Source organism: Propithecus coquereli, unplaced genomic scaffold (genome assembly GCF_000956105.1).
Source record: "Propithecus coquereli isolate 6110/MARCELLA unplaced genomic scaffold, Pcoq_1.0 Scaffold68, whole genome shotgun sequence".
In the NCBI taxonomy this organism is placed as follows: Eukaryota; Metazoa; Chordata; class Mammalia; order Primates; family Indriidae; genus Propithecus; species Propithecus coquereli.
The window spans coordinates 3,821,387-3,835,294 of record NW_012152840.1 but is presented as its reverse complement, the minus strand read 5'-3'; the positions used below and the strand labels follow the sequence as shown (position 1 = coordinate 3,835,294).

Genomic DNA, 13,908 nt, shown 5'->3' with positions numbered 1-13,908 from the left:
ACGATATATAATAAACACTCAGTAAATATTTGGTGAATGAATGAAAGGGCACCGGAGTTAAAAATATGATAGTTACTGTCTTTAGTGAGTTTGTAATCATCTAAAGAAAAGATGTACATCTGAAAAAATAATACGACATAGTATTTGTGATGTGCCGTGTTTGTGATGCAAGAAACAAGTATTGTAAGACAGGATTCTTGGCCTTTTTTTTAACCCCAGCATTTCTAGGGATACCTTGATGGTTCCAGTCAGTGAGTTTGTGGCATTATAATTGGTGTCGTTGCATTAGGGACTAGATCGAGCAAGCATCCCATGTGATTATGACTTGTACCCCCATGTCATCCTTCAACCATCTATACTTGGAAAATTATCTCCATTGGCTTAGAAGCCAGGACGAAATAGTCAGAGGCGACTTCGTGACAGAAGTAGAAAAACTAGATAAGGAGAAAGGAGGAAACTCTTGACAGTATGTTTAGTGTATTTGGGTAACAATAGGCATACCAGTGTCAAATGGATAATATATATCAAGAGGGAGTGAGAGTAACAATGGAGATTTAAGGGATGTGGTAAGACATCATCAACTCCAGTGTAAAGAGTATAGAGGTTGCTTTATGAAATGATAGAAGCAGTGGGAATGGAGAAAAATGGTATATTAAAAGGTATTATGAAGAGAAATTACAGGAGATAGAACTTGGTTAAAGACAGAACTTGTTAAAGTTAATGCCAGGATCTTGAGCTTTGTTGATCTTGGACAAAGGGAAATCTTGTGAGAACTGGCTTATGTGGTTAAGGAGTGAAGAGGGAAGAGCAAGGACTTTGATGGTAACCAGGGATGATAACCTCCACTCTGTTATCATCAAAATGTTGACAGTAGGTGGTATGAGCAATGGTAGCTGTGGGATCTTGGGGAGTCTGTTCATAAGAGGAATGGTAAAACATTCGAGCTGGGGAATTTCTCCTGAAACTTTAAGGAGACTTTTTAGATAAAATCCAAGAAAGTTTATATAACATTGTATAATTTGTCATTTTGCTATCACCAAGAGGTTATGCAAGCTAAAACTGTCACCAGATTCACAGAGGATTTACTTAGTAATGGGTTAAAAAAAAATCCATGGCAGGCTATTACAGGTAATTTGGGGTTCAGCCCAAACATTTTAAGCATTAAGTCAGGAAGTCTATCTGCCAGATGTATCATGTAATCTATTTTGAGCTAATGGCAAAATCCCCTTATATGTGTTCTTACAGTCTTATAACTGGGGGAAAATTGTATGATGAGAAGTCATCATTTGGCCTCCTAAGAAACTAAAAATGACTACATACCAATATTTACTCAAATTAGATTACAGACAAGCCCCCAATTTACGATTATGGTTCAGTTTACAATTTTTTAACTTTACAATAGTGTGAAACCATCGCAATTTCAATGTACTTCAAGTTTTGAATTTTGATATTATCTTAAGTGAGGAATATGCAGTACATGAATATTCAACACTTTGTTATAAAACAGTCCTTGTGTCAGATGATTTTGACCAACTATAGAGTAATGTAAGTGTTCCAAGCACATTTAAGGTAGGCTTGGCTCAGCTTTAATGGCCAGTAGATTAGGTCTATTAACTGCATTTTGACTTAGGATATTTTCAATTTATGAGTTTATTACACCATAACCCCATTGTAAGTCGAGAAACATCTGTATGGTATAGAGAAATATGTCATTTTTAATATTTTAAACATAAGGAAATCACATTTTGAGTATTGAATGAAGATTCATGATACCAGTATATTGATTTTAACTTAATTACAGAAATATTTTTAAATGTAATTAAAAGGAATGGGGAATATACGAAATATGGGTAGAGTGATTAAAAATATTAAGATGGCTTTGGGATATTTTTAATTACGAGAGCACTAAACTCAAATAATATTTAGATCAAGCTAGAGTTAAGTACCATTAGGTAATTAGACAACCACAAGAATGAAAAAGCACAGGCCCGTTTCATGTAATTAGTCAAATCACTTCTAATTTGATTTCCCATTTCTTATTTTCTGCCCTTTAATTAATTTGAATTGATAAATAAGAAAGTAACAAGGATAAAAACAAGTCCTCTAAACATGTGCTTAGAGAACAACCTCTCACATTGAACAATGAAGGAAAGATAGTTTCTTTTAAACATGAATTTTACAATTTTTAGTTGGGGCTTCATCTCAAGTTTAATGTGATCTCTCCCTGTAGTGACTTTTTGTTATTAGATTATTAAGTATGAAATGTCTGATTCCTTAAGTAATACGTTTAACAGTTGTTATCTCTGACATTTCACTTTGACACTTCTTGTTTTATTTTTATTGTGAAGATACATTCTCAGTCTTGTAAACACACATTTTGGCTTGTGATTATCTTTCAAATTTTTTTTAGAGCAATTTTTGTGAAACCATGGATAAATTAAAAATTCATGTTATTTTCTAATATGAGTTCCATCGTGGAACCAATGCAGGGCAGACAGCTCAAAATATCAACAAAGTGTTTGGGAAGGGTGTGGCTAATGAATGGACAATGCATCAGTGGTTGGAGATGTTCCATTCTGGTGATTTTAATCTTGAAAATGAGCCACGTGGGCATCCTGAGACTAAGGTGGATGATGACGAGCTGAAAGCTGTAGTGGAAGTGAATCCCTCTCAACCTACACGTGAATTAACAGCAAGGTTTGATGTTAATATTCCAAAAATATTGGACCATTTAGAACAAATCGGCAAAGTAAAGAGGCTGGATAGATGGGTACCGCTTGAATTAAACGGGCATCAGAAGAGACATTGTCTCAAAGCTTGACTTTCTTTGCTGTCACAACATAAAGGTGAATCATTTCTACACCATATTATTACATGTGATGAAAAATGGATTCTTTTTCACAACTGCAAGCGTTCAGCACAATGGTTGCATACAGGTGAAGTACAGAAACACAGTCTAAAACTAAATGTTCATCAAAAAAAAAGCTAATGATGTCTGTTTGGTGGTCCAGCATTATATGGTCTGCTACAGCTTCATGAAACCTGGTTAATCAATTATAGTAGATGTCTACTGTGACCCAGTTGGACAAAATGATGCGGATGCTTGTGATTAAGCAGCCGAGATTGGTCAACAGAAACAGGTCAATCCTCTTACAAGACAACACTGGACCTCATGTCACACAAACAATGCTGCTCAAACTACAGAAGCTGGACTTAGAAACTGTCATCCACCATATTCACCAGACTTGGCACCAACTGACTCCAACTTCTTCCAGGTGTTGGACCACTTCTTACGAGGAAAAATATTCAATTCTCAATAAGGTGTGGAAAATGCCTTTTGCGATTTCATTGCGACTTGCTCTCCAGGCTTCTTTGCTGCTGGCATAAACAAGCAACCATTAAGATGGCAAAACTGTGTCGACAGTTTAGGCACATACTTCAACTAATTGTACTGCTTCTTGTTTGAGATATAACAAACTACACTTTTGATCCAAAATTGGAAATTTCATATTTAATGGCCTAAATATTTTATAGCCACTTTTCACTAAGTATAAACACTTTTTAAGGACTTGCCATGATTATAGTTGATCTGATTATCAACTGTACCCAGGACTTCTTAATGTGCATGAAAAGGTAGTAATAGATGCATACAGAGATATGTCTTGAAAGGACCTGATTGAAGATGGAGCCCAAGTAATGACAGTAAAATTCCACTAGGGGATTTTTCGCGATATCATTATAAGGAAAGATATTTTCATATTTTCAGTATGCTGAAAAGGCAGCATGCCGAGGGGGTTCTGAAAGGAAAGAAAGCAGTAGAACAGACAGGTGTGAACCAAGATTTTAAACTGGAGAGGGGTATTTCTGGTTGAAGGCAAAAGAGAATATGTGAGTTAAGTTAAGGGGACTCTGCATATCTACTTTTGGGTGGCTATCTCAGTCACTTTAAATGCTTACTATGGACTATCACAGGTTCATAAGCAGAGTTTTAAAGAGAGTAGATATTTTGGGTTTTATTGTTTTAAACTGTATCATACTGGAGAGGGGCAGAAAGCATTCTAACAGTGGTAGAACACTAGAAATTTCAAAAAAGAGAAGCGAATACATATAAGGTCCATGAGAGCTAGGACTTTTTTTCACCCCTCTATCCTAAGTGCCTGCATGGTAGCTGTTAAATATGTAACTGTTGATTGAAAATGAATGAATGAATTGATTCAAAGACAAAGGAGGGAAGCTAAGTGAGGAAATTCTTATTATTCAAAAACTTTTCAGGATTTTTGAGGTGAAAAATGTACATTCATGGAGAAAGAAAAAATATCTTAAATATGTCCTAACTAAGCAAAAACTCAACAGAAAAGGCAGAAACGATTTATTCATTCTGCAAATACTTATTTAAATGCCCATTACCCTATTTGAAATCACACTTGAATATAAAGTACGATGGCTGATCTATTAGCTTGTAAAGGGAAGCATAGTTGGGGTTGGAAAAGTATCCAGAAACTGAGCTGTTGTATTATGAAGACATTTCTCGCCTGGTAGGGGGTAGTGGTGGAGGGGGAGAGGGATGGAGTATGGAGATCTAGTTATCTCTATCTACCTTTCTGTCCGATGTCAGTCATTGCACAAAGAATATTTTAGAAATTGTACTTGGAAGCCAGTTTTCAGAAGTTTTTCTGTACGCATGTATCTTGGTCTGCTTGGGCTACTGTAACAAAATACTGGGTGGCTTAAATAAGAAACATTTATTCTTACAACTCTAGAGGCTAGAAAGTTCAAAATCAAGGTGCTAGCTAATTTGGCTCTTGGTGAAGGACCCTCATCTAAAACAAATTACTTTCCAAAGGCCCCATCTCCAAATACTATCACATTGAGGGTTTAGGTTTTAACATGAAATTTGCGGGGGACACAAACATTCAGTTTAAAACAATTTAGTGTAAAATAGAAAAAGAAGAAAGTAAAGCTAGTAGTGTAAGTTTTAATGGGAGCTCAATTTCTCTTTGCCTCAGTTTCTCAATAGTAACAAAAATACAGCACTTCATTTCTTCTATGATCATTCAAAGAATAAATGGATACTATTAGCAGGGAAAAGATGTATTATAAGATTAAAGTGCATGGCAATAGCATATCCGTGTATATATATATGTGTGTGTGTGTGTGTGTGGAAATAGTTTTCTTAATTTATATTCTTTATTAAAATATTCCCAACTTATAAAATTGAAATGATTCATTTAATGGAGAATAGTGCCAGTCTGAAAGTTCAGCCCAAGGTGTTGATTTTTATTTTCTGTGAAACCATACTCAAAAGTTCTTTCCCAAAGAGCAGATTGCACCTTTTCTTCCTTCACTCCTCTCTAGCACTGGCAATTTGCTTTGCTCCTAATAGATCTGGAGAGACAAGCTGTCTTGCATGAAGTATCCTTAATTTGTAATGTAGAATCTATGTCAATTTAATAGAATTAGGTAAGATTGAATGTTGACTAGATTTTCTGGGTTTTTCTAGAGATACGAGATAATTAATGAGGAATTTATTTTTAATGATTAGGTTAAATGATTAACAAGGATGGGTAATTATCATTATTGCTCTTTAGGGCAAGAATGTAAGGTTTGTTTGGCGAGCATGGATGTGGGAGTTTATATGCATATGTGGATGTGTCCCCAGGATATGCAAATGTGTAACATACAAATGTGGATTATAAATTAAAAATAAAGCAAAAAAGGGCTAGATTTGCTTCACACAGCAGATGTCAGCTTTGTTCATTCTTTTCTTCTTTCTCTAGGGCTATGCTTATGTATTTCCTGTATTTTAAAATTGACAAGTGCTTGTTCCATGGATGTCTCAGAAACCATGTATCTTGTCAATAGCATTCTTAGCTCAGCAACTCAATTTGGCAGCAGGATAGAGAGTGATGCAGTAGACATAATTTGAAATAACCTCTACTTCTGCCTTAGTCGCTTGTTCAAATTGCAATTTCTGACATTAATACAATGGCTGTCCTCTTTCTAAAGGAAAGGAGATGGAGTCTACCCTATCAAGTTCTTAGCAATATTTTGATGGAAAATGGGAACTTGAATATTTAGGAAGAAAAGAAAATCTTTAATTTATAAATTAAATTATAATTATTTTAATCTATAAAGGTCTTTTGTTTATAATAGTTTACATTAAGTTAGAATTTTATACATTCTGAACTGTCTTAATTTTCATAGATGCAAATTCAGTCTCTCTCTCTCTACACACACACACACACACACACACACACACAAACCTCTTTCTTTTTATAAGCCTATTAAAGAAAATATTCTATTGCTGTTGAAGGTCCATTGAATAGTGCCATTTTTCTATGTAGAAGGAGCATATTTGTCATAGACTCAAGATTCCATATGCAATCCTACACACAGCTTATTTATGTTCAATTTATATAAACTACCACAATGCATTTTCCCACAATTTTCAGGAATTTTTAAGCATATTTCTTTTAAATATTTTAATAATATATAAATTAATAATGTCAACTTTCCCAGGTGTACTTTACCTGAAAAAATTTTTAACCTAAAGAATTTCCTACAAAGGAAGAATATTAATATATCAGTTTCAGAAAGTGATTACAAATATTATTATTAGAAATCAGGAAAATCTTTAAAATTGCATTTTTTCCCTCTCCTATAAACAATAATGGCTATTGTAGAAAAGTTTTAAGACTTTTAAGAAAGGTATTAGAAGGCTTAGGTTAGAGCTTTAATAGGCCAAATGCCATCTGTTTCTACAATTTGTAACATTTTATTAATAACAACTCCAGAAGAAGGAGGCAGTCTATTTCAGTGGTGAGGACAGATTTCTGTCCATCTGTGCCCGTATTGCCGCATGTCACTTGTGCTTTAGATCTACATAGCTCTGAGCCAATGTAGATGCCGTGGCAAGGTCAAGAGGTGGAGAAGCCTGTCAGCACATTCTGTCTAGAAGACTGTGACAACCACAAACCGGTGCTTCTAGCACCACCCTGAGGCATTCATTCTGTTGGACCTTGGAGCTGGGCCCTCCATAATACCAATTCAAGGGAAATGTTAACTTTAAACATTTAAAAATACCAGACAAAGAACTTAATCTATGATGTGTCTCTGGCTAATGTCAGGGTCCTTATTAATGTGGCTTATTCCTCAGTATTTTAACATGTGAAGAGTTCTATGATGACTTTTTTTTTCACCTTTTTCAATTCCCTAGTAACTATTCTGGTGCTGGGGAGAGCAAAATTCATGTGAAATTCTATTTTGTTGCAAAATAGCTGAAAACATGAATGCTGTGGGTTAAGACTGGCTTTAAATAGTTTTAAATGTGGTATGTTAATAGTAAGCCCTTTGTTCCTTTAAAAAAAACTCTTAATATCTTCAATCATTTCATGTGTGGCTTTTATTTTCTTTTTCCAAAAGTGCTTATCAGATTGTTGTGGAGGAGCTGCACCCACACCGCACCAAGAGAGAGGCTGGAGCCATGGAATGCTACCAGGTTCCTGTCACCTACCAAAATGCCATGAGCGGGGGTGCACCCTATTACTTCGCTGCGGAACTACCCCCAGGGAATCTACCTGAGCCTGCCCCATTCACAGTGGGCGACAACAGGACCTATCAAGGCTTTTGGAACCCCCCTTTGGCTCCACGCAAAGGATACAACATCTATTTCCAGGCAATGAGTAGTGTGGAGAAGGTGAGCTTCCTCCCAGATTGGCTTTTTCAACTGTCCTTCGGAAAAGCTGGAGTCGAATTTTGTAAATATTCAGTAGCATTTGTCCCGGAGAAAAAGAAAGGAAGGAAGGAAGAAGAAAATTGTTGTGTAGGGAGTGTTGTTTCTGTTCTCAACGGTGTGCACAGTTTTGAGCCTACTCCAGGGCTGAGGCTGCAGGCTGGTTACATTTCACAGGATGTCTGTCTCCTAGTAACTGCCTGTACTTGCTCCTTCTTCTGGGGGGACCACGGTGGCAACTGTGAGTAAAACGATTTGCAAAGGTGGGCGTGCTGCTGCCAGGACTCCACCCCCAGGAAATATCAGGGGTTGTTCTGTCTTCGTCTCTCAGTAGCGGCACACTTTAAAAGATTAAATTTACTGCAGGATAAACAGAATGCGTGTTCCACAGCAGGCTAATAAACGCTTATAAACTTTTCAGGGTTTTCTAGCCAAATAGTAAATAACAAGTAACAATCCTCTGATTACAAAGTAATAGGGCACCTGTGGTATAGCTGACAACGTAAGCGAAAGGCAGCCTGGCGATGACTGGCTGCTGGGCTATCACAGAAGCTGTTTTCCCAGCCGCCCCCTCCTTTTCCCATTTTGGACACAGTTGTTTTGAACACGGCTGCCGATCCCAAATGAATATTGAAGAGGAAAACACTACAGGATGTTAGAAACTACCAGTGGTTCCATATATGGGGAAACAACCTGGTCTTTTGTGTCTCATGCTGTTCTCTTTGAGAGATTTTTCTCTGCTACAACTGACTTTATTTATTTATTTACTTTTATTTAGTTTTTGGCAGAGGGGGATAGAGAAAAAAAAAATGTTGAGAATAGAAACTTGCACAATTTAAAATCCAATGGAATAATGACATTTTAATGGACTTATATAGGAAATTGCTGGGTTTGTGTAATTGAGTCCCTAAGGTGGGATATGACGTACAGTTGCATCAGTCATATTATATCTTAGAATAGTTTAATGGGAAGATATCACAATCCGTTTGCATTGAGAACCTTGGGTGTTGATTAGCTGCTTTTGAATGAAAGCTTTTTCTTTCTTTCTACCTGTATGGTTGGCTTATAGATGGCAAAGAAAAATGCCGTAGCATCTTCTAAAATGTGCTCCAAAGTCAGAGGCTGCTCATGGTTGAAGATGCTCTTCTCTTCTAGTTTATTTCTGTCTAACTGGGGGTCTTTAGAGGCAAGTCCAACACCCACTTCCTACCTATGTAGCCTTCCATACCCTGGTACAACTGAGCTGCTCAAAAAAAAAAGAGAACACTATGGAAGTTATTCATCAGTTCTGGGTATAAAGTAGCATAGAGGTAGGAAACCTAGTTTTGTGTTAGGGTTTTCATCTTTAGAGAGGTGAAAGCTTCCAAATTAACTTTTGTTATTTGATCTGTTGTATGAGAGGAGTGTTAATGAATGTGTGTTACTTATGAAGGATTTTCTCTGGCACCCTTTAAAAGCTTTGATATAGATTTTCTTTTCCAATTGTTAATATATCTATACTGTGGTTTAATCAAAGTACAGAATAGCAACAATGTATTTCACAGTTATCTTGGCAAAGAGTTTTAAAATTGTGGTGGCTCCTGCCAGCAGAGGCAGGTAATGTCCAGAGAGAGTTAACAGCAATTGCTTTTAGGAAATCAAAACCCCTTTGGGCCTTTATGGGAATGTGAAATAATCTCTTGGAGCTTACCATGAAGGCCTCAGGTCACAATTAAGTAATAGAAGTGTAAAATTTTATTTTTAATTACTAATTTTCCCTCAATGCTTTATTTTGTTTAATTTAAAAACAATAAATGCCTAAGAGGAAATTACAAAGAACTATTCAAGATGGAGTTAAAAATGCATCTTGAACACAAATAGCCTCTGTTTTGTTCATTGGCTTTGACACCTTTTCCAACCTCTTATGTATTTAAAGACATACACTGAATGAATTAAGTCCTAGAGAAGTGAGGAGTGGGCCCAGATACTTCTACTGCTGGCAGAGGCCTGTGTCTCCTACTGCCGTTCTACAACATTAAAAAATAATAATATTTTCCTTGTCTTTTCCTATTTCCAATTCTACTTTCTCTACCCCCTCTCTCTCTAGCAAGAAGAGAAAAATAATCTATGCTGAGAAACAGTTAACTCCTAACAGCTAAATTAAAAGAAAGAAAAGAATAGATAAATTATACTGCAACTGTGAAACAGTGTTTTGATGATCTTTCTAACTGCTATCATTTAGCTCTTTAGTCATGCTAGGATCCAAATGAGAGTATATAATGTTCAGCTTTGGTCTGAGTCTACAGCTACTACATGAAAATTAAATTTATATTTGGATCTGATATGTATTAGCTTTGCAAATATTTTTCTGATAGTTTAAGAAGTGCAATGCATGTAAATAGAATGCTATACTAGTTGCCACAGACAAACTGGCCTATTTTATTGCAAGGGGAAAGAGGTACCCACATCTTTAGAAAATCCTGGAAAATTTTTTAAAGTTCTTATTTTAGATTTTTAAAAAATTTATGAGAGTGTATATTAAAAAATGAAGTCTCCGTAATACTGTAATTCTATTGCTTATAATCCTTTTTATGACCCCAAATTGAACTTCATAATAGTTATAGTTTATGAAACAGGAAACATTATCTATACATTGACTATTTTCTTTCATTTTTACTCTATCAGGAAACTAAAACCCAGTGTGTACGAATTGCTACAAAAGGTAAGAGGTTTGCTTTTTTAAAAAAAAAATCTCTATTCACGGCCCCCCCACCTTTCTAAAATGAAAGAGCTTTTTTCCCTGCTTCAGGGCTAATTAAATGTGGCATTTCTATTACACAGTTAGTTCTCTGATTCACTTGGGTGTTTTTAACAAGTAATGGGGTTGCTACTTCCCATCCTCTAGTACTTGACTGAAGGAATTTTGTTGTGAGAATAGGAAGGATTTAGAAAACCTTAGAAGAGCTTATTTCTGCCGTTTAGTGTCTGCAAGGTCTTGTACCGCTGATCAACCAATGTCTTTGGGAAAGCTCAGCAATAACAGCTTAAAATAGCAAGTTACTTGTCTAAAAACTTCTGTTAACTTTCCATGGTAGACAATCATTTATAAAAAGAACCAAGCTAGTTCATGCTAAATCTCAGATTATAGAGGTGGAGACTGATTGGTCCATATCTTCATCTGTACTGCAATTAGATTGAAGATTGTTTACCTTTTTTAAGAAGAAACTTAACTAATGCCAAGAAATGAGATCTGTGATAGCTAATAGCCAGGGCAATTCCTGCTGACTCTGCATATTGTGGCTTAGTTGCCCAGTTTCTTTGACAAGAGAAAACATTTTAATCTTCGGATGAGTATTTCGAGTTCGGAGTGGAGGAGAGTCTCCCACATTCTCTGTATTTATAATCATTCATTAAGGAGTTACTTGATGATACCCACAAAGGAGAGACAGCTACTTGGTGTATTCTAGCAAGAGAAATAAGGAAAAGCTGTCTGCATGCAGACATGGGCCTCCTCTCAGGGTTGGTGCTCTGGATCGTTTGCTGCCAGAATTAGTATGAGACCCACATTCATAAGCAGTAGTTGATTCATTTGGGGTAAAAATGAATGGCCATATTATCTTTGTGCTGGCATCTTTCCTTTCTTCATTTTTCTCCATCTAATCATCAATCTGCTCAATTAGCATTTGTGTTTTACTCTTGATTTGTAAAGTCAATAAAGACTCTTCTTGACTCATGCGAATAATAAAGAAGCTTTACGGAAGAAAATATACTTGTTCAATTCAAATATTAAGATTCCTCATGATGGTTAAAAAATAAGGCAACTCTAATGAAGGAAATGAGAAAATGTATACATTTTACAATTTATAAGCATTTATTTTATTTTTAAAATTGAGCTTATATATCAGATATCAGTATTGAACTTTTTAGAAAGTAATGGCAGAAGGTATTTAGGTGTGTATTACCTGTGCTTTTTCAGATTTAAAATAGAGTCAGAAAAGTAAAAGGGTCTCACATCAGCATCTAAGAAAGTGCTTTAGATATAATCGTGCTACATTTCTATAACTAAGAAATGATAGCTATAAATGATTCTGACATTTTAAATTTTTGTACTCAGTTCTTTCATTTTTTGCTTTTGCATGAGTTGTTGAAGCATTATTTTGTTCCTCTTTCAATAGAAATAAAATGATGATGACAAACATCATGTGCTATTTAGACTGCGGGAGGGTTGAGATCACGGAAATTGATCTTACTATGTGGCAAAGAATAATTGCCAGAAACTCAGAAGTAGTAAGAAAGAGTCCATTTGTGGATGTTCTTCTTTGTCTAATAATCTGCCCCTGCTGTACTTCTGGATCTCAGAAAGAGTGTGGTATATAGCAAGAGAAGTGACTCTGGCCTTAGACTCTCTAAGTGCAAATCCTGACTTTGCCCCTTACTAGTTCTTTAGCATTGGGCAAATTATGTACACCCTCATTCCCAAAATAAGAATAATAGAGTACCTACTCATTATTATTGTGAGGATTAAAATAACTTATATGAAGTGCTTGAATAGTGCTTAAGAGTATTGTAAGTATTACATAAGTGTTAACTATTATCTTTTCATTGTAATAATGATAATAATCTTGTACCTTACCTCAGAAGGACATAATTTATGTTATATAATTATGAAAGAAATTATGTGCAAAAAAACTAAACTTTCATGATTGAGAATTCTTGGGAGAAAAATGAGAGGTTTTTTTTGTTTGTTTGTTTTGTTTTTATTGTTTCTGCCCAGATCTAATATATTTCTTTCTCTGAACATTTAGCATTTTTTCCACATTTTAAAAATCACATTTATTAAAGTAATATCAACTTATTGCCTGACTACATTTTAAATGTACACCATGCAAATATGGTCAACTTTGGTATGAAATTTTTCAATATGAAAATAAAAAATTTCCTGGCAGGGCATTTTGAAGACACACTTAATAGCCAAAGTGGCATTAACCATATTGATTGGGAAGGGGCATTAAAGAACCTTCTGGTGAAGGAATGGTTCAATATTTCACAGGTGTATACATAGGTAAAAATCTATGACACTGTATATTTAAAATGTGTGCACTTTATTGTTATAAATGTGTGCGTAGGTAGGTGGGGAAAGTATTTCTCAGTATAAAAAATAAAAATAAATACAACATTAAAAATTGCATGACCATAGGTAGAAATAACACAAGAGTGCATAGAGGAGTCTCTGGAGTATGGAAGGCTGCCACTGCTGGCTTCATTGCAGTTTTCCTTCCGTGGGACAAGATGGATCTTCACTCTCCAAGCCACTTTCGATGAGCAGAGCAACCCTGCCCAGAAATCTCTGGGCTGAATGGAGACAGTCTAGAAAAGACCTTTCTCCATCCTGGAAGACTCCCATGAACAAGCCTTGTGTTCCACCTGCCCCTCCCTAGGCTCCCACCTTCTCAGCCTCAGCTGTGAGTTTTGAACAGCTGGAACTTTCCTTTCCTAATCTCCTCCATATATAGATCAAGTTTGTTCAAAAGAACTTAATTCTCTAGAAAACCTAGTGCCCTTCTAGAAGACGTTCCAGTTTGCAGTGACCTTTTACCACACAAAATTTCTATTCAGGCCATATGTAATAGTCTGTTGCTTTCTGTCACTTTTTAAAAACTTAATATGAATACTTAGCTACATTTGAAGCTATAATTTAATAGTCTTACACATCACTATGTGCCAGGGACAATACACAGTGAGAATCATGTTAAGGACAATAAATATTTGTTGTCCTGGTAATGGAATTTAAACTAAATGTAAGGTGGATGTTTCAGCTTTCATGTTTAATCAAACTAGTTTTATGGTACTAGTTAGAGTAATTCTGAAGAGTATTAGAGCAATTTGTATGTGAGTTAAGACAAATTTATTATATAACTAGAGTTCTTATTTATTTAAATGGGCATGTATATTGTGATATGCATTTTACCTTCTAATATAGAATACTTTTTACCAAAGCTAAGACTTTATTTGATTCAATTAGAACATAGTTAGAAATATAATTCATAAAGTAATGTGAATTGAATTGAATTTAATCCTAGTCTGTCTCTATATCAGTTTTATTCAAATGAATTTTCTTCTGCTGAATTCTATGATAATCAATGATTTTTTATTCACTCAAATGGCTACTTGCTAGGGTAAATAGGAAGACAGTTTAG

At 35.4% G+C, this 13,908-nt stretch overlaps 1 protein-coding gene across 1 annotated transcript in view; it reads left to right on the top strand.

Moving 5' to 3' along the window:
* Positions 1–13,908, top strand: part of PTPRK (protein tyrosine phosphatase, receptor type, K) — a 471,942-nt gene that overhangs the window by 372,076 nt on the left and 85,958 nt on the right. Inside the window, exons 11-12 of the mRNA XM_012660791.1 lie at positions 7,423–7,696; positions 10,397–10,433. Of these exons, the coding sequence (XP_012516245.1) occupies positions 7,423–7,696; positions 10,397–10,433 (311 nt within the window). The remainder of the gene's footprint in view (positions 1–7,422; positions 7,697–10,396; positions 10,434–13,908) is intronic.